Source organism: Sus scrofa, chromosome 6 (genome assembly GCF_000003025.6).
Source record: "Sus scrofa isolate TJ Tabasco breed Duroc chromosome 6, Sscrofa11.1, whole genome shotgun sequence".
Taxonomy (NCBI): Eukaryota; Metazoa; Chordata; class Mammalia; order Artiodactyla; family Suidae; genus Sus; species Sus scrofa.
This window is the reverse complement of record NC_010448.4, coordinates 70,674,793-70,693,308: the sequence shown is the minus strand read 5'-3', so window position 1 is coordinate 70,693,308 and position 18,516 is coordinate 70,674,793. Positions and strand designations below refer to the sequence as shown.

Here is an 18,516-nt window from a genome sequence, read left to right as displayed (position 1 = left end):
GTTTGTCTTAACTGCATAAACTTGAGCAACAGAGGCGCCCCACTAGGAACTTTCTGAGGGCTGCCTTGCGAAGTGCATTCCCTGGGGAGTGCCGAGGGGCGACATCTGGTTTCCAACCCTCAGAAATACCGCTGCTTCAGGCACAGGCATTCCCTGAAGTGGTGATGATAATAATTACCATTTATACAGGCGCTTGTCACGTGGCATGTTGGCCTGTTTTCACTAGATCATTCCTCACAACAGCCTGAAGGAGGCAGGCGAGATTATTACCCCCACTTTACACACGAGAAAACTGAGGCCACGGATACTAAATAATTTGCCCAAAGTCATACAGCTGTTAAGTCATAAGCCAATCCCCTCACGTGTGACCATCTCATCCTTCCCGCCCGAGTTTATTACCCAGCTTCCGCGTTTCCGGTGTCATGGTTGGGGTCTTTCTTTTTTTTTAAAGAAAACAAAGAGGGAAATATTTAACAAGGCCAGAAGGAAATAAACTCATTCAAATATAACGAAACTGGCTCCACATCTTTCTGCCAGTGAGGCCATGGTTGGTGTGGGTGAGGTGAGAATAGCTAAGAATCTGGAAAAAAGCATTTTCAATATGATTTTCCTTTTTTTTTTTTTTTACTTTTATTAAGTAAAGGGAAAGGGAATTCAGCTGCATGATACAAAGGTTCCAGTTTGATCAAATTCCATAAAAACCTTTCCTACCCATGTGGTGAGAGCCGCTGCCTCTGTCAGGGCAGACTCCCCCTGCCTCCCTAATCCCCCGGGGACGCGGGGACGCTGCCTTCCGGAGCTGGCGAGAACTGTCCCACACACACTGGGATCCTGCTCGGCCCGCAGAGGCGTGCTGGTTCTCCTGGAACTGCTTTGCAAGTAAACTTGGGTTGATGTTGCAGAGGAGTCTCTTCTGACACTGTTTTAAAAGATGTGCGCAGAAGGCAGGGCAGGGGCCGTGTGGACAGTGCGGTGAAGATGGAATGTCCTGGGCTGTGGCGGGGCGGGGGCGATGGACTCCGGTTAGGCGTTGTACGAAGAGGAGGACACGCTGCCACCGTGGCCTGTCCAGTTAGTGTGGACGAAGTGTCCAGGCTTGGCCAAGAGTTCATAGGTGTGAGCCCCGAAGTAATCCCGCTGCGCCTAGAAAACCCACGAGGTAGGTTAGGGGACATGCGGCCCCGAGCCTGGGCCACCCCTGTTCATGGTCACCACCCGCAGCCAGAGCTCACCTGGATCAGGTTGGCCGGCAGCATCTCGTGTCTGTACCCGTCGTAGAAGGAGAGGGCAGTGGTGAAGCAGGGCATGGGGATGCCTGTCTGGACGCCGGTGCTGACTGCCCGCCGCCAGGAGTCCTGAGCAAGGGAGGCAAAGCCGCAGGCTAGTGCTTAGCACTCGGGAAAGGGGACAGGTTTTCACACGTAAGTGAAAAAGCAGGTGCCCCCACGGCAAAGGCCAGCGAGCGCGCAGCACGCACCTGGCAGTCCTCCACTGCCGACTTAAAGAAGTCATCCAGGAGCAGGTTCTGCAGCCCGGGGTTGCGGTCAAACGCGTCTTTTATCTTGCCCAGGAACACACTGAAAGAATCGAGAGGGAGGAAATCAATCCTCACTGGCCTCACGCCTGGCGGGAAGCAGGGGGGCGAGCTGGAGGCCGGCAGCTACCCTGGCGCCGTCCGAAGTCCCCATCCCACCCCCGAAGCTCACTGCACGTGCCACACACACACGCAAGCCATGGTCCCCAGGGGTGAGGGCAGCGCCTGACAGTGCTCACAGCTACTTTAAAAGGGGTGGTGTGCACACACGGGTTAGAATAGCTGCCGTCCAGGAAGAAAGGGAAACAGCAGCCTGGTCACCAGGGAGCCCGCGAGAGGACGCCCTGTGCCAGGTCCAGGGAAACCGCTCCCGAGGACCCCCTCACCTCCTGATGATGCAGCCCCCCGCCACATCAGGGCGATGCCTCCGTAGTTGAGGCTCCAGCCAAATTCCGCGGCTGCCTGTCTCAGCAGCATGAAGCCCTGAGTGTAGGAGATGATCTTGGAGGCGTAGAGGGCCTGGGGAGGACACACAGGCTGCAGCGCGCGCGGTAACCCCTGCAGTGCGCATCCAGGACCACACCGCAGAAGAGGCCGCACGCTGGATGCAAGGCCGAGGCCAGACCACCGCCCCCTCCAGCCCCAGGCCGCTCCCCACAGCAGCCCCAGCCCCACTGCCACTGCGGGACTGAGCCCACCTTTCGAATGTCCTCCAGGAAGGATTTCTTGTCTCCTGAAAACTGGATCTTTTGAGGCCCTTTGAGCTTTTTGCTCGCTTGAACCCTCTCGTCCTTCAGGGATGATAAGCATCGAGCAAAGACTGCTTCTCCTGTGGGGGGAGATGTGTCACCAAAGTCCACGGGACCCGAGGGGCAGCACACACGAGCCAGGGCACGAGGGAAAACAGGAACAGAGCAAGATTCCCAGTTTACAAAGAGCCCACGTCTCAACCTTAGGCCACAGAAGTTAACCTGGATCAGAAAGAGCTTTTATAAAAAGCTCCAAACAGTTAATTTGAAAACTGAAACTCAAGTCAGTCTTCCAATGTGAACACAGGTTTTTTTTTTTTTGTCTTTTTGCCATTTCTTGGGCTGCTCCTGCAGCACATGGAGGCTCCCAGGCTAGGGGTCGAATCGGAGCTGTAGCCGCCGGCCTGCGCCAGAGCCACAGCAACGCGGGATCCGAGCCGCATCTGCAACCTACACCACAGCTCACGGCAACACTGATTGTTAACCCACTGAGCAAGGGCAGGGACCGAACCCGCAACCTCATGGTTCCTAGTGGATTCGTTAACCAACTGCACCACGACAGGAACTCCAAGAACACAGGTATTTAATCACCAAGATCACCATGAAATTCAGAGGACAGTTTTAAGGGGAAAAAAGGAAATGGGAAAACCACTGTTATTTAGAATTACTTGGAGTCCCCATCGTGGCTCAGCAGTGAACGACCCCAACTAGGATCCGTGAAGATGCAGGTCAGAGCCCTGCTTGGTTAAGGATCCAGCATTGCTGTGAGCTGTGGTGTAGGTCACAGACGAGGTTTGGATCCTGTGTGGCTATGGTGTAAGGTGGCAGCTATAGCTCTGATTCAACTCCTAGCCTGGGAACCTCCATATGCCTCGGGTGTGGCCCTAAAAAAGCCATAAAAAATTTTTTTAAATTATATATAGTATTAGTGTTGGTCTACCAGTAAAAAATTCAACTGGGAAGACTTAAAATTTTAGATGCTCACCAAACACTATTTTCTTTTGACACACGAACAGCCATCACTTTGAAACAACTAGTACACGGACAAGTAACACAGACGTCACCCTTCAAAGAACCCCACTTTCTAATTATTACCGTTTACAGCTTCGGTGTGTCCATGATGACCACTACAGTTCCAGTTTTACTTCATTTGAACAGAAAACATTTCAACACAGTATTTTACTATTAAGAAATTTAGAATCTTAAAAGTGATCACTTCTAAGAACTTGCCTAATTGACAACTTATATAATTAGAATAACCACTTTTCCCCCCAATGAGGTGAGATCTCTGGGACGTAATGGAGGCCTTTATTTTGAGGAACGGATTCTGGCCTCGGCTTGCAAAGGGGCATCCTGCTGTCCTCGTCCCGCGCTCTGGGGCTCCTGTGCTGCACACACACGATGACTTGGCACTCTTGGGCGGAAGCTCACCAGGACAAAAGGCACAGGAGGCAAGGGTGGCGAAACCTCAGTGTTACCTAAGATTAGCTGGAGACTTACTTCCCCATCAGCTTGGCAAACAGGAAGGCGCCCGGCCAGGGAGGCAGCCGCCTGCCATCAGCTGGGAGGGAGGGTACAAAGTCTCTAAATCAAGAGAGCAGGAATCTTTTTGAGGGTGTGATGCTCTTACGTTTGAGTCAGTCATGAATAAGCTGCTCGAGTTACTGTCCCCTCCACCCAAGGCAGTACTTGGAGCAGCTAAAAAGCACCAACTTCCTTCTCGGCAGAGCTGGACGAAGCAACTACTTCCCTCCTCGCTGTGCCCTCAGCCCTGCAGCTCGCTGCAGACAGTGAGGCTTCATCAGTGCAGAAACCCAAGGAAGGAGCCCGCTAGGGAGGGACAGGGAGCAGCAGGAGAGCTTGTCATGAGACTGCGGGGGGACACTTCCGCCGGGACCAAGATGAGCCTGCCTTCTTTTTCAATCTTGCCAGAATTGAAGGGTTCTGGTTTTGCGTTTTGGCTATGCCCACAGCATATGGAAGTTCCCAGGCCAAGGACCATACCCACACCACAGCAGTGACCCGTCACTGCAGTCACAACGCCAGATCCTTAACCCACAAGGGAACTCCTCTATTTTTTCTTTTTTCTTTTTTTGGGCCACACATGCAGCATATGGAGGTTCCCAGGCTAGGGGTTGAATCAGAGCTGTAGCTAATGGCCTGCACCACAGCAATGCCAGATCTGAGCCACGTCTGCAACCTACACCACAACTCATGGCAACACTGGATCCTTGACTCACTGAGCAAGGCCAGGGATCGAACCCACGTCCTCATGGATACTAGTCAGGTTCTTAACCCTCTGAGATACAATAGGAACTTCTGTTTTATTCTTGAAGAACCAATGTGTAGTTTTGTTAATGCCTTTATGGCCTTTGTTTATTTCAGCTTTGTATTATTTCCTTATCTCTACATTTCTTTGAGTTTGGTGCTTAGCTCATTAAGACAGGATGAAAAACATGGATGGAAAGATATACAGCAACTTCAGGGTACTTTTCTTCTAAAGAAGGGGAAGGAGCTTAGGAAGAGAATATTAAAGGACTTGCAATGCACAGGTAATATTTTACTTCCCAAATACCTGAGAAAAAATACTGCAAAATAAATGTTGAGTACCAAAGCTTTAAAAATTCTGTGAACTTTCATATGAAAAAGCCCATTACAGTTACCTTCCCTATTAAATTCTATTTTACGTCACTGACTTAATTAAATCACTAATGTTAAAACTATCCCACACATGGAGTTCCTGTCGTGGTTCAGCAGAAATGAATCTGACTAGCATCCATGAGGATGCAGGTTCCATCCCTGGCCTTGATCAGTGGGTTAAGGATCTGGTGTTGCCTTGAGCTGTGGTGTAGGTTGCAGATTGTGCTCGGATCTGGCATTGCTGTGGCTGTGGTGGAGGCCAGTTGGCTACAGCTCCAATTCGACCCCTAGCCTGGGAACCTCCATATGCCACAGGTGCGGCCATAAAAAGACAAGAAACAAAAACCTATCCCACAGAGTTCCCCTGTGGCAATGGGTTAAGGACTGGCATTGTTATTGCAGCAGCTCTAGTCACTGCTGTGGTGCGGGTTCAACCCATGGCCTGTGAACTTCCATGTACCGTGGGCGTGGCTTCCCCCCCAAAAAACCCTATCCAAAAGTCAAACTGGTTAAGACAGTAACTTTTGGATTTATCTCAGAGCTCATACGACAGGAGGACTTCCAAGAAGGGCTTCAAAAGCAGCTTCAGCCTCTCACGCTAGTTCATTCAGCTGCAAGAGCAGAAGGGGCTCAGAAAGCCGACTAGGGCTGAACAGATTCTCTGGACAACCGTGACTTGGCTGCCAGTCTACGGCGATATTCCAGAAGGACGTCAGGGTCAAAACAGGGAGACGAAAGGGTTCAGAGTGAAGCAGCGTGTTACCAATGAGGGTGACGGGGACGCCGTACTCCAGGGCCGAGATGGCCGTCCACTTCCCGGTGCCCTTCTGTCCCGCGCTGTCCCTGATCTTGGGCAGCAGGTGCTTGCCGTCGGCATCCTGGAACTTGAGGATGTTGGCCGTGATCTCAATCAGGAAGGAGTCCAGCTCGGTCTTGTTCCACTCCTCAAAGGCCTGTGTGCAGGACGGGGGCCAAACAGCATGAGAGGTGAGGCTCTGCCGAGGCCTCCGTGGCCGATGCCTCCCTCCTGTGGGAATGAGGACCCGGGCTCACAGCGGGCTGACACGCATCTCCCCAGCGCGAACACTCTCCCCTCAGCAGTGTCTGCTTTCAGCCCATTCATGCTGATTTTCTGATGAGCAGCCCTGGGCTGTCTCAGAGCCAGATGCGTCCACCCCTCACCTGGGTCACCTTCCTCCATCACCCAGACTAGATCTGCCTCTCACACCCGTGTACCTTACTGTATGTAGTAACCATGGAGTTCCCATCCTGGCTCAGCGGAAATGAATCTGACTAGCATCCAGGAGGACGCAGGTTCGATCCCTGGCCTCCCTCAGTGGGTTAAGGATCCAGCATTGCCGTAAGCTGTGGTGTAGGTTGCAGACACGGCTCAGATCTGGCATTGCTGTGGCTGTGGTGTGGGCTGGCAGCTGCAGCTCTGATTTGACTCCTAGCCTGGGAACCTCCATATGCTGCGGGTGCAGCCCTAAAAAGACAAAAATAGTAATCACGGGAGTTTCCATTGTGGCTCAGTAGGTTAAGTACCCAACTAGTATCCATGAGGATGCCTGGCTTCATTCAGGGGGTTAAAGCATCCGGCACCGCCATGAGCTGTGGTGTAAGTCACAGATGTGGCTCAGATCCCGCGTTGCTGTGGCTGTGCTGTAGGAGGGCAGCTGCAGCTCCCGTTAAACCCCTAGCCTGGGAACCTCCCTGTGTCATGGGTGTCGCCCCTAAAAAAATAACACAGTAATCACAAACTAGTTTTATGTATTTATCATGGTCTGTCTTCCCACGAAGGCAGGGCTTGTTTTTCCCATGATTCCATCCCCAACATAAGTGAGTGGGAACTCCACAATGTATTTTTCAAAAAGATAAAACTGATAGAAGGGTGGACAGATACTTGATAAAGCAAGTCTGGAGAAGTGTTAATGGCAGGATCTAGGTCGTAGGCATGCAAGTGTTCACTGTCAAATTCTTTCCACTCGGTTGTATGTTTGAACATTTTCGTGATAAAACATTGGGGGAAAGGCTCGTTTCCCAGCCTGGCCTGACCTTTCTGACTTGCTGTCACACGGCCTGCCCGCCCCGCTCAGAAAAGCAAGCTTCTGCTGCACCACCGCCCACAGAGACAGCAGGAGGTCAACAGAAATGGTGTAGTTAAGCGACACAGGCCTGACACCGTCAGGGTCCCAGGGTGGCAGTGATGAGGCCCAGCAGGAGTCTGGGAATTCTGGCTCAGGGACTGGCCATCAGATTTTACTGTCCTATAACTGAGAGCCTCCCTCCAGTGAGGCTGAGTCCGTCCAGGCCACCAGAAGGACCAAGGGAGAAAGCATGAGAAAGGGTGGACTGCCACCTTCTCACCTGAGCAGCGTGGCGGCCCGGGCCCGGGACTCACCTTGGCCATCTCGTGCTGCTCCATGCCCAGGACGTCCTTCATCAGGTGGTAGGCCTCGCAGATGAGCTGCATGTCCCCGTACTCTATCCCATTGTGCACCATCTTCACAAAGTGTCCTGCGCCCTCGTCTCCCACCTGTTAGAGCCACAGGCGCCGCGAGGTCATCAGAGAGCCCGGAAACACCCCAGCCCACATCCAATTCTCTGGCCAGGCTCTCTCCCCACACAAAACGTAACACATACAGAGAAATACTTATGGTATTTTCAAAAGAAGCATCACCATATAACAACTCAACATAAGCTTCAGTTCAGTCCACGCTGTTTCACACTGACTCCAGGTGCATTTCTCTAATGATTTTCCAAAAGCCCCAAATTCACTGCAGGTACCCTTCACTCTTTACCCTACATTTCCCATCTTTCTCCTTGTCCTTAAAGGTAATTCCTCAGCCCTCACCCACAAGTAAAAGTCTTTTTCCTAAAGTTACCATTTTTCTAGCAATGGCAGGTGAAAATAAGCTGGCCAATTCAATCACTTGTACTTTATAAAAACACATAGAAACATATTATAGTTGTTGCTAATGGCCACTGGGGGGTAACATGACCTCAGTCTCCTCAGCCTGGAACTGCATCTAGTCCAGGTCCCTTTGCTGACAGATGATGATTTGTAATAACGTAGCAAGATGTAGAAACCAGAATAGACCAGTGTGTGAATGTATGATGAGAAACTGAACTATATCTTGGTGGTTATAAGTGTTGGTCTCATCAATACATTCTGTTCCTATGGACAAGCTACCTGGGAAGCCAAATTATGGGAAAACTGGCTGGAGGGTGAGGAGTCAGCACAAAACATGATGAAGCACCAGGTTCTGTGGTCCTGGGCATCCGTCTCCACGATGGGGACACGCCTGTCCGTGGACTGGGTGCTCAGCTGGCCTGGGCGACACCTCTCCAGCTGCCCTGCTCACCCTGAACCCAGAGACGTCCTCCACTGTGTGCCCAGTGCTGACCTACCCCTTCTGATTCTGCCACTTGGGCATGTAACATCTTGCTTCACCCCGTCCTTTCTGTAACTTCAGAGGTGAACAAAGCGGTGCCTAGACTGGTGTTTTTCAATAACCGAAGGGTAGGCCTGGGCTAGGGAGTCAACTGGTGTTGCTCAAAATACATAGGCAAGAAGTTCCCACTGCAGCACAGTGGGTTAAGAATCCCGAGCAGTGGCCAGGGTTGCTGCAGAGGCACAGGTCCAATCCCCTGCCCAGAGCAGTGGGTTAAAGGATTCAGCGTTGCCACAGCTGTACCTTGGATTCAGTCCTTGGCCTGGGAACTGCCATGTGCCATGAGTGCAGCCATAAAAAAAAAAAAAAGATATACAGGCAAAGTACTGCCTTTCTTTTTCATGAGTGTGTCCTAAGAAAGAAATTACTGTCACTGTTTGTTTTTTAACTGCAATAATCTATTGTCAAGGAATGAAAGCTCCTGTCCAACCCTTCATACTAATGAGAAAACCACTCAGTCCTCTAAATCCCAGCACCAGTGTCTCTACACTCGGCAGGTTCTGACTGAACTCGGGGACTACCGGTTAAAGGTAAGGAGCAGTTTAGTTACCGGGCACTGTCGGCCACTCATTTCCTGTGCACCTGAGTCCTTTTTTCATCTCTACCTTTTATCTGATAGAAAACAAAACTACCATCATAAAAATGGCACACAGAATAAAAGGGGATCAGGCGCTAGAGATACCCTGGAGATCCAGTCCAACTTCCTTATTTGACAGGTAAGAAAACTGAAGCCCATATGAGAGAGAGACTTGTGAGAGTTCCCTGGTGGTCTAATGGTTAGGATTTGGTGCTTTCACCATTGCAGCCTGGGGTTCAATCCCTGGTCTGGGAACTAAGATCCCACATCAAGTGCTGCCCAAAGAAAAGAGAAAAAAAGAAAGTGACTTCCCTGTGTCACACCGCTGGTCAACAGAGAGCCAGAATGGTAACTAGTTCTCCCCAGCCTAGTGTTGTTTCATCCATAGGATGGACGGAGGCTGTACCAGGCGATACCATTTATCTTACTAGCAACACACGACACAGGAAGAGGGAGAATTCGCCGAGGCCTCCTTCACCTTCCCTGAGGGCGAAGAGCTGCAGCTCCTGTTGTAGCACAGGACGCTGACACCGCCGAGCAAGCCCGCTCCATCTAGACATTCCTTAGCCACGAAGCAACGTGGCCAAATAATCTTACTTCACCTCATCCTTCCTGTTGCTTTTTCAAAGAATCTATATTGTAGATGAATTAAGAAGGGCTGTTTTTTAACGTCAACCTCCAATTATGAGCATTCAATTGAGATGCAAGGACACAGAGTTCCCGTCATGGCTCAGCAGTTAACACATCTCTCTAGAATCCGAGGGGACTTGGGTTTGATCCATGGCCTTGCTCAGTGCGTTGAGGATCTGGCGTGGTGTAGATCACAGATGCGGCTTGCATCCTGAGTTGCTGTGGCTGTGGTGTAGGCAGGCAGCTGCAGCTCTGATTCGACCCCTAGTCTAGGAACCTCCATGTGCTGCAGGTACAGCCCTAAAAAAAAAAAAAAAAAAAAAAAAAAAAGCTACAAGGACAGGTACAGCTGAGCCATTTTAGCATCAGCTGTGCTAGCAACTTAAAGATTAAGACGCTTACATCACAAAGTAAACGGCTGGGACCTCGGTGATCCCACGTCCACACTTGGTCACGTCTGTGCCCGTGGTGCCAACTGGGGGGGGGGGGGGGAACAGAACGTACCCAGTCACAGCAGGGCTCTCCAGTTCCCACTTTCGCAGCGATGCTTTGGAAGATTTCCTTGAGGTGGGGCCTGCGGGAAGGAACTGTGTGGTTTAGCTGCTGAGATGAGGGGCTGAGATTACCATTAAATGCTCAAGCCCCCCCCCCCCAGTGTTTTCCTTTCTCATGGGAGGTGGAAGTGCCCCCAAAAGGTAAGGAACAGGCTTAAGTCCTCAAGGGAAACAGTCAGAGGCTGCGGACTATCAGACGTGAGACAGGAGACAAGGCTGGGCAGAGGGGTCAGCAAAGCCCCAGAGGAAACTACTGCACTCTCAAAAGCCGAGACTCCAGAAAGTTCTCGCAGAGACTCTCTTTTCCTAAGTTTGGATGTGTGTCAAGGGCAGCAAGACTCTGGACCAGTAGAACATGCGGTATTTCCTAGAGCGCCACTGTATTTTTCTGGCGCCGAGCATGCAACGCTCCCAGGCCGGGGATGCCACCCTCGCCCTGGCAGCGCCGAGGAAGGGCAGCAGCTGTTCTTCATTCCTCCTGTCCCCCCCCATGTATCAAATCCTGAGGCCTCTTCCTACCACTGTCCTCACTGTTAACAGTAAACCTTTCGTTAACTTCTTTTCACCAAAGGTTTTGGTAAAGACACAAAATCTGACAGGACTGCAAAAGGTAACCCTCAGGAACTGGGGTCAGGGGGTGGAGGCCAAGGGCTAAGACAGCTACATCTAGAACTTTCTGTCTGCATTTCTAATAGCCCATTGGGTGATATCCCAAGACAAATATTTTTAAGCTCTCAGAAGCTGGAAGGCTGTTACTTCTAGATTTTAACATACTGAAGAGAATCCCCAGACTTAATCATTAGGGAGGTCATTTAAAGAATAATCTTCCCAATAAACCCTTCACCTTTGGGGGTTAAGTTTGATCACTCCTAACTTTAACTTCTACCATAATTCTAGAATATCTGGAAATCAAACTCAGCAGAAAAGCACATTACCTTTCCATGGCTCCCTCAAAAGCATCCTTCCTTCTCTAGAGCTTTCCCTCCTGCTCCATCTCTCTAGCGTCCTCTTCCTGGCTTTCTCTCTCTGCAGCATCGGCAGCACTGTCTCCCTCAGTCTATGTCAGGTACTGTCATTCCTCGCAGCTTTCGTGTGACTCCTCCCTCCTGCTCACCAGCCGCAGCCCGGGGTCTTACACGCCCCCGCGCGTCATCAGCGAAGCCTCTTCCCTCCCCTCCCTCTTCCACGAAACGAGCGGTTCCCCTCCTCAGAAATCTTCCACCTCATCCCTGGGGACAGAAGAGGCCCCGTCTGATTTTGCTGTAACTCCACCATGTATTTAAGGAGGCAGACCTGCCCCGAGTCCAGGCAGTGCCCAGGACATCATCTGAGCTGCCTTCTGGGGTCTCTGAAAGCTTTAGGCCTATCTGGAACGCTCGTTGTCAGGACTGAGGAAGCGACAGAAGAAAAAAGGCAAAAGAGAACCACGTACATGCAGTATGTCAGAGCAACAGGATGTGCAGATAAGAGGACCACTTGCAGCCCCCAGACGGCGCAGAGCAGACGGGGTGGCAGAACCGCTCCCAGCGCCCTGTTCTCAAGGCTCGAGCTCCCTCGAGCGGACCCGGGGAGGGCGCTGGTACTCACCACGCTTCTCTGTTCCCTCCCGGCATGAGCGACGGGCCGTACCGGGCCCCCTCCTCTCCCCCGCTAACTCCGCTCCCCACAAACAGGATGCCCTTGGCCTTGAGGTCTCGACACCGTCTCTACGGAGAAAACAAGGATGTCATGATGCCTCCACCAAAGAAAGGTTCTCCCATCCAATGAGAGGAGATATGAGACGGATGTGGAGAGGGGTCCGAGCTGTGGCTCAGCAGTAACCAACCCGACCAGAATCCATGAGAATGCAGGTTCGATCCCTGGCCTCGCTCAGTGGGTTAAGGATCCTGCGTTGCTGTGGCTGTGGTGCAGGCTGGCAGCTGCAGCTCCAATTTGACCCCTAGCCTGGGAACCTCCATATGCCACAGGTGCGGCCCTTAAAAAAAAAAGAAAAAAAAAAAGGATAGGTGTGGAGAGTCCACATTCGACCTAAATGACCCAAGGACCCAGGAATAACATTGTCACTCAAGAAATTTAAGCCCCTCAGTTCAGGAGTTAAAAATCCACGCAAGTTTAAGACAGCTACCCTGTCCCCAAAGGGGAATACAAAGGCAAACATACAATCTCATCTCACTGGAAAAGACTGTACAGTAAGACTCAGTGAAGAGTTGGTTAAATGCAAGCACGACTTATGGCCACGGGGCGCCTGGATGGTACGGGGACTTCTCCCAGCCCACGAGCCCATCAGAGCGGCGGTTCTCAGCCGAGCTGCACGCTGAGGGCTCACTGATCAGGGAGAGGGAGGGAGGGTTAGGGGTAAACACCCAGCTTGCTACCCAAGCAGCGGTCGTTCTCCTGAGGTTCAAGTATGTCTTGATGGCCAATCCCCAAGAGCTGTAGCTACCGGCCTACACCAGACCCACAGCAACACGGCTACTCTTCGGTCATGTGGGCAATGACTTTTTCCTAGCACGTCCTCAGAAGCTGGCAGAACAAGGACGGAGGCACACTCACGGTGGTATCCCTGTATTCAGAGTTCCCTCCGTCGATGATGATGTCACCAGTGTCCAACAACGGGACCTGTAACCAGATACCAGCGTTAGGGTGGACCATGAAATGGAAGACAAAACTCAACATATGCTGACCAACTAAAACAACAACTGGTGGCGTTCCCACTGTGGCACAGCAGGGTAAGGATCTGGATCTGGCATTGTTTCTGCGGTGGCGAGGGTTGCTCCTGAGGCTCGGGTTCCATCCCAGGCCCCATGCAGTGGGTTAAGAATCCTGCACTGCTGCAGCACAGTCTAGGTCACAGCTGAGGCTCGGATTCAGTCCCTGGCCTAGAAACGTCCATATGCCGCAGATGTGGCCAAAAACAAAAAGAAGTTATCCCAAATAAACCTGGTCTGAGGGAAATACCCTGAGAGTCTAGTGGTCAGGGTTCAGCCCTTTCACCACTGCAGCCCAGGTTCAATCCCTGGGTTAGGAACTGAGATCCCACATCAAGCCACTGTATACTATGGCCAAAAAAAAAAAAAAAAAAAAAAAAAAAAAATCCCAGCCTGAAAGTGTGTGTGTGTGTGTGTGTGTGTGTAACAAGTAATTTAATCTTCGACAATCTCCTCGGAATTCTCCCTGTGGAGAATGAACCCACTCCCCACAAACAGGATCCTCAGTGGATTAAGGATCAGGTGAGCTGTGGTGTAGGTCCAAGATGTGGCTTGGATCTGGCGTTGCTGTGGCTATGGTGTAGGCTGGTAGCTATAGCTCCGGTTAAACCCCTAGCCTGGGAATTTCCATATGCTGCTGGTGTGGCCCTAAAAAAGAAAAGAAAACAATCTTATCTGGGGCTAGACCCTGTTTAAAAGCTTAGGAAACCCAGTCAGAACTCTGAAATAATGATTTTTGAACAAACAAAACCTACTTGGAAAATTTTGTATTTCCAAAACGTACCACCTGCCTGATTTAAATTCCCATAAAGGATTAGTTCTAAAAAAGCCTAGGAGTTCCCATCATGGCTCAGCGGTTAGCGAACCCAAATAGCATCCACAAGGACGTAGGATTGATCCCTGGCCTTGCTCAGTGGGTTAAGGATCTGGCACTGCCCTGAGCTGTGGTGTACAGGTCACAGATGTGGCTCGGATCTGATGTTGCTGTGGCTGTGGTGTCTGCCCGCAGCTGCATTCCAATTGGACCCCTAGCCTGGGAACCTCCATGTGCTGTGGGTGTGGCCCTAAAAAGACAAAAAGACCAAAAAAAATAAAATTAATAAAAAGCCTATAAAATCTGCCTAGAACAGTGAAGGGGGCCGTAGATATCAAGGGGTGTGACGTATGAATAAATGATTTGCTCATTTATCTAGAATGGCAGGAAGAGGCCAGGCCTTGAACAAAAGCATCTCCCATGGCAGGACTAATCGGCCGACTCTGGAATTCCACCTCCCCCACAGGGCTCCCATTAACACTCCCTCCCGTTCTCCCGTGCTGAGCGCTATCATCTTCCAGTCCATTCCATCTGCAGCTGATCTCGGGCAGCTGGACACCTCACCACACACAAGGTCTGCTGTGTCCTTTACCACCATGTTCTTCCTTTCTAGGATGTTTTTTCCTTTTTTTGTCTTTTTAGGGCCACAACCGCAGCAGGTGGGGGTTCCCAGGCTGGGGGTCGAATCGGGAGCTGTAGCCACCGGTCTATACCACAGCCACAGCCACGCAGGATCCAAGCCACGTCTGTGACCTACCCCACAGCTCATGGCAACACCGGATCCTTAACCCACTGAGCAAGGCTGGGGATTGAACCTGAGTCCTCATGGTTCCTAGCCGGGTTCGTTAACCGCTGAGCCACGTCGGGAACTCCCCTAGGACAATTTTTATGAGAACATATATACTGGTTACAAACGCCTCTCCCTGGAGAAAGAGCCCCACTGTTCACGCTCCTTAGAAAAGGCAGGCCCATCCTCCGTTTACCATCACAGCGCATCTCAAAACAAAACACATCCTCCTTGGGTTTTTCAGAGTTGAGGCTGTAGAACTCTTTTTAAGTATCTAAATAAATTATTTCCACTGGTTCCCCTTAACCCATGTGTACTTCTTTTCCTGAGGGAGCAGCACCCCAGGCTGCACAGCACCAGCAATGATGTCTCTCTCCATTTACTGCAGCCGGCAAGGGAGATCCTCCTGGTCAGTAGGGTCATCCCTCCCCTGGCTCCTTGGACCAGGAGCTGCTGGGCACTCCCTGGGAGAAGGCAGAGTGGGAGTGGCCCTCAGTCCTCCCGGAAGGACAAGTCAGGGAGACTGCAGACTGGAGGTGCCCACAGAACAAAGGGTCCGCTATCCCCTAGGCCTGGGGCGGCCGAAAGCCTCAACGAGAGGTCAGACGACAAGGTGTCCAAGAACCAAGAGCAGCACCGTGTGACACAAGGGCCCTCTCCACTGATGATCGGGGACCAGGACGGCACGGAGTTGTCAGCACCTGCCGCAGCACGGCCCACGTGCCCGGTTTTCCTTCCCAAGAGAGATCTACTTGCCGGCATTCCTTAAGAGGACCTTCCATCACTTAAATTATTTAACAATTTGAGAACTGCTACCTTATAGGAATACTGAGAAAAATGAAATCTATTTCTAAATGTGGACAGGCAGGTTTATCGGTGAATAGCACTCAACATTCATCTTACATAATCTGAACTAAGGTTTTCTGAATGTCACCGAGACAACTACTGTCTCCATCCCGGTTGACGATAAACTTTTTTTTTTTTCCTTTTCTAGGGCCGCTTCCCGTGGCATATGGAGGTTTCGAGCTGTGTCTGCGACCTACACCACAGCTCACAGCAATACCAGATCCTTAACCTACTGAGCGAGGCCAGGGATTGAACCCGCAACCTCATGGTTCCTAGTCAGATTCGTTAACCACTGCGCCACGATGGGAACGCCGACGGTGAATTCTTACTGAAATGTCTCTTGGTGTCGTGTTGTCAGAATTTTATACAGAAGGAGTTATTACCACCCGAGGATATGTTGTGACTTAACTGGTGCCAATCAGGTTAACAAACGCTGAGACGTTTAAGCAACAGTTTTGAACGGATCAGATCCAGAAACTGAAAGGGGAAAAAGATCTCTTAAGCAAAAAGAAACGAAACAGCTAAAGGAAGGGAACGAGAGAAGTGCTGCCCACAGGGCCGCAGCTGGGAGGGCGCGGGCCTCACCAGTTTTTCAATGAAATCATCCACAGCCTGACCAGCCTTCACCAGTAGGATGATCCGCCGCGGCTTCTTCAGCATGGAGACCATCTCCTCCAAGGAGCGAGCACCAACCACCCTGGTTCCCTTTGCCTCATTGGCCAAGAAATCATCCACTTTGGAGACTGTCCGATTAAAAGCACAGACCTGGAAGGGCAAAGGCCTGATCAGGAGACCTAGGACACACGAGACCTTCACACCGTAGGCTGAGTAACAGCAGGATTTCTGTGCAGCCCAAGGTTTGGAGGCCAGACCCTGTTTTATCTTTTCCCCACCCAGTGGTGACTGATCACCATAAAGCTAATTTTAACAGGATGAAAAGGCAAAGGTCAACTGCCAGAGATACATGGGGCTAGCTAGTCTCATTATTTGGTTAGGACTCAAATCTAGGAACAGAAGGTTCCAGACTGTTATCTTTTGTTTCTGGTGATCCTTGTATCTAAACTAGTTTAGTATTCACACCGAACTTGCCTCCAGATGCCATTAGGCAATAAAGTTAGAGCTATCCACATCCAGCAGGGTTTCGCCTCCTTAGGCTCCAGACGGGCTTACTCAAGGCTGCAAACCTTTCAGAACCCACAGGCTCACTGAGCAGGACTCTTCTTCTTGAGACAGTCGTGGGGCTGGCCCTCCAAATCCCAGAAGTAAAGTGTTGCTTCTCTCTCTCTTGCAAAAATGTGATAAGCAGCCACAGAGTATATATAAAGAGAACTATCTTACAGGTTATATGGGATCTTTGAAACCAGAACGATCACCAGCATTCAGGCCAAAGCAGCAAGAACCCCTAAGAGTGTGTGTCCCCCCTGACTTACCACAAAGCCGTGGTCGTTCATGTTCAGAATTAAGTTCTGGCCCATGACGGCCAGTCCAATCAGTGCAATATCAGCCCTGAAAGCCAAAGGAAACTGCGTCAGCTGCACTTGGTTCATTACACCTCAAGGACCCAGCATTTTGGAGCTTTTGCTCTTTGTTGAATAACCCGCCTTAACGCTCCTCCATCCCCCTCCCTCCTTTTGCACTTCAGAACCCAGGCTTGCAGCCTTCCTGGAAACTACAGACGGGCCACCCACTCTGCTACTTCACGGATTCGCGAGTTCTCAAGACCTAGCAAACATGCACGCAGAAGGGTGGTCTCGGGGTAACCTCTTCTGTGCTCCGGCCGAGCTGGTAACGACCCCGTTCCAGGCGTCCCGCCCGCCGTCCCCGGGCCCTGGCTCCCCTCGGCCACGCCCGTCCCCTCCCCTCCCTCCTGCGCTTCCTAGGAACCGGATCCGCCGGCGCCACCGCGGGGGGCAGAGGAGCTGGGTCCGAGGAAAAGCGAGGTCGCGGGCTCCCTCGGGGTCCAGCGGTTCCGGAGCCTGGGCCCGAGGGGGCTGAGACCATGGAGGTCCAGGGCTCCGGGCGCCACGAGGCCGGGCTCCGGCGACCCCCGGCACCGAGGCGACGTCGGGGGCAGCTCGGGCCTCGGAAAGTTTCCCGGCCGCCCGCAGGTGGTCACTCACTGGGCCATGGCGGCGGCAGAGCGGGCTGGAGCGAGCAGAGCGGAAGGCAGGAAACGCACGGCGCGGACAACCGGGACTGAACCCCGTCCCGGCTCGCTTCCCCTGGCCGCGGCCGAGGCTTCCCAGCGCCGGCCAGTCAGAAGGGAGGGGTGGAGCTATGGAGCTCAGCCATTGGTCCGCTCCAGCGCCTGTTAGACCACCTGAGGAAAATGGGCTTGCCCACTCCTAGGGCTGGCTCAGGAGAGCGCCGAGCACATCGATGACATCGCTCCGGCGCTCGCGGGGGCGTGGCGCTGGTCACCCGCGCCGGGACTGGCGGAGGGCGGGGGCAGAGGACAAGCGGGGCCCGGATTCTGCTCCGCTGCAAGGTGCGGTAGGGTGATGATGGCTCACGTCCCGCAGCGCTTTCCAGGACAGAGGGCCTTGAACGCCTGTGGTCCAAGTGTCCATTCCCATTGCTGTGGTGCACACCTGAGGTGTTTTTTTGGTTTTTGGTTTTTTTTTTTTTTTTTGTCCTTTGTCCTTTTAGGACCGCACCAGTGGCATATGGCGGTTCCCAGGCTAGGGGGGGTCCTAATCGGAGCTGTAGCCGCTGGCCTAGCCAGAGCCACAGCAATGCGAGATCCAAGCGAGTCTGCGCCCTACACCACAGCTGATGGCAACACAGGATCCTCAACCCACTGAGCGAGGCCAGGGATTGAACCCACACCTCATGGTTCCTAGTCAGATTCATTAACCACTGAGCCACGACAGGGAACTCCAGTGCACACCTGAGTTTAAGCTTGAAATCTCTGGACCTCTGGGCAGGGCCGGGGGGTGTATTCTTGTCTGTGGACACGTGTGATGGGTGCCAGGAAATGTTGCTCCTCACCACGACCTTGAGTGGGAGACGTGTAGCCCCTTTTTGCAGATGAAGAAACTGGCGCAGAGAGGGCAGGCTGGGAATGTACTTGCTGGGGTGGGATGGGGCCGGGCTTGGAGGTCGTGTCACTGAACCCCTTCCCAGCTAAGGAACTAGAAGCGACGCGATGGTGAAAGATCGGTCTAGGACATTAAATATATCTCCCACCGGCAGGAGTCCTGGGTGCACAAGGCATCTTGA

The 18,516-nt window shown here is 52.0% G+C and overlaps 1 protein-coding gene across 1 annotated transcript; it reads right to left on the bottom strand.

Annotated features, from left to right (window-relative positions):
• On the bottom strand, positions 612–17,558 carry PGD (phosphogluconate dehydrogenase). Its single transcript, XM_003127557.4, is given in 14 exon segments — positions 612–1,143; positions 1,233–1,355; positions 1,478–1,577; positions 1,921–1,942; positions 1,945–2,053; positions 2,233–2,363; positions 5,687–5,876; positions 7,325–7,459; positions 10,090–10,159; positions 11,727–11,845; positions 12,693–12,758; positions 15,880–16,059; positions 16,725–16,800; positions 17,415–17,558. Coding segments are annotated over 14 exon segments (1,449 nt in total). The 5' UTR covers positions 17,423–17,558; the 3' UTR covers positions 612–1,023.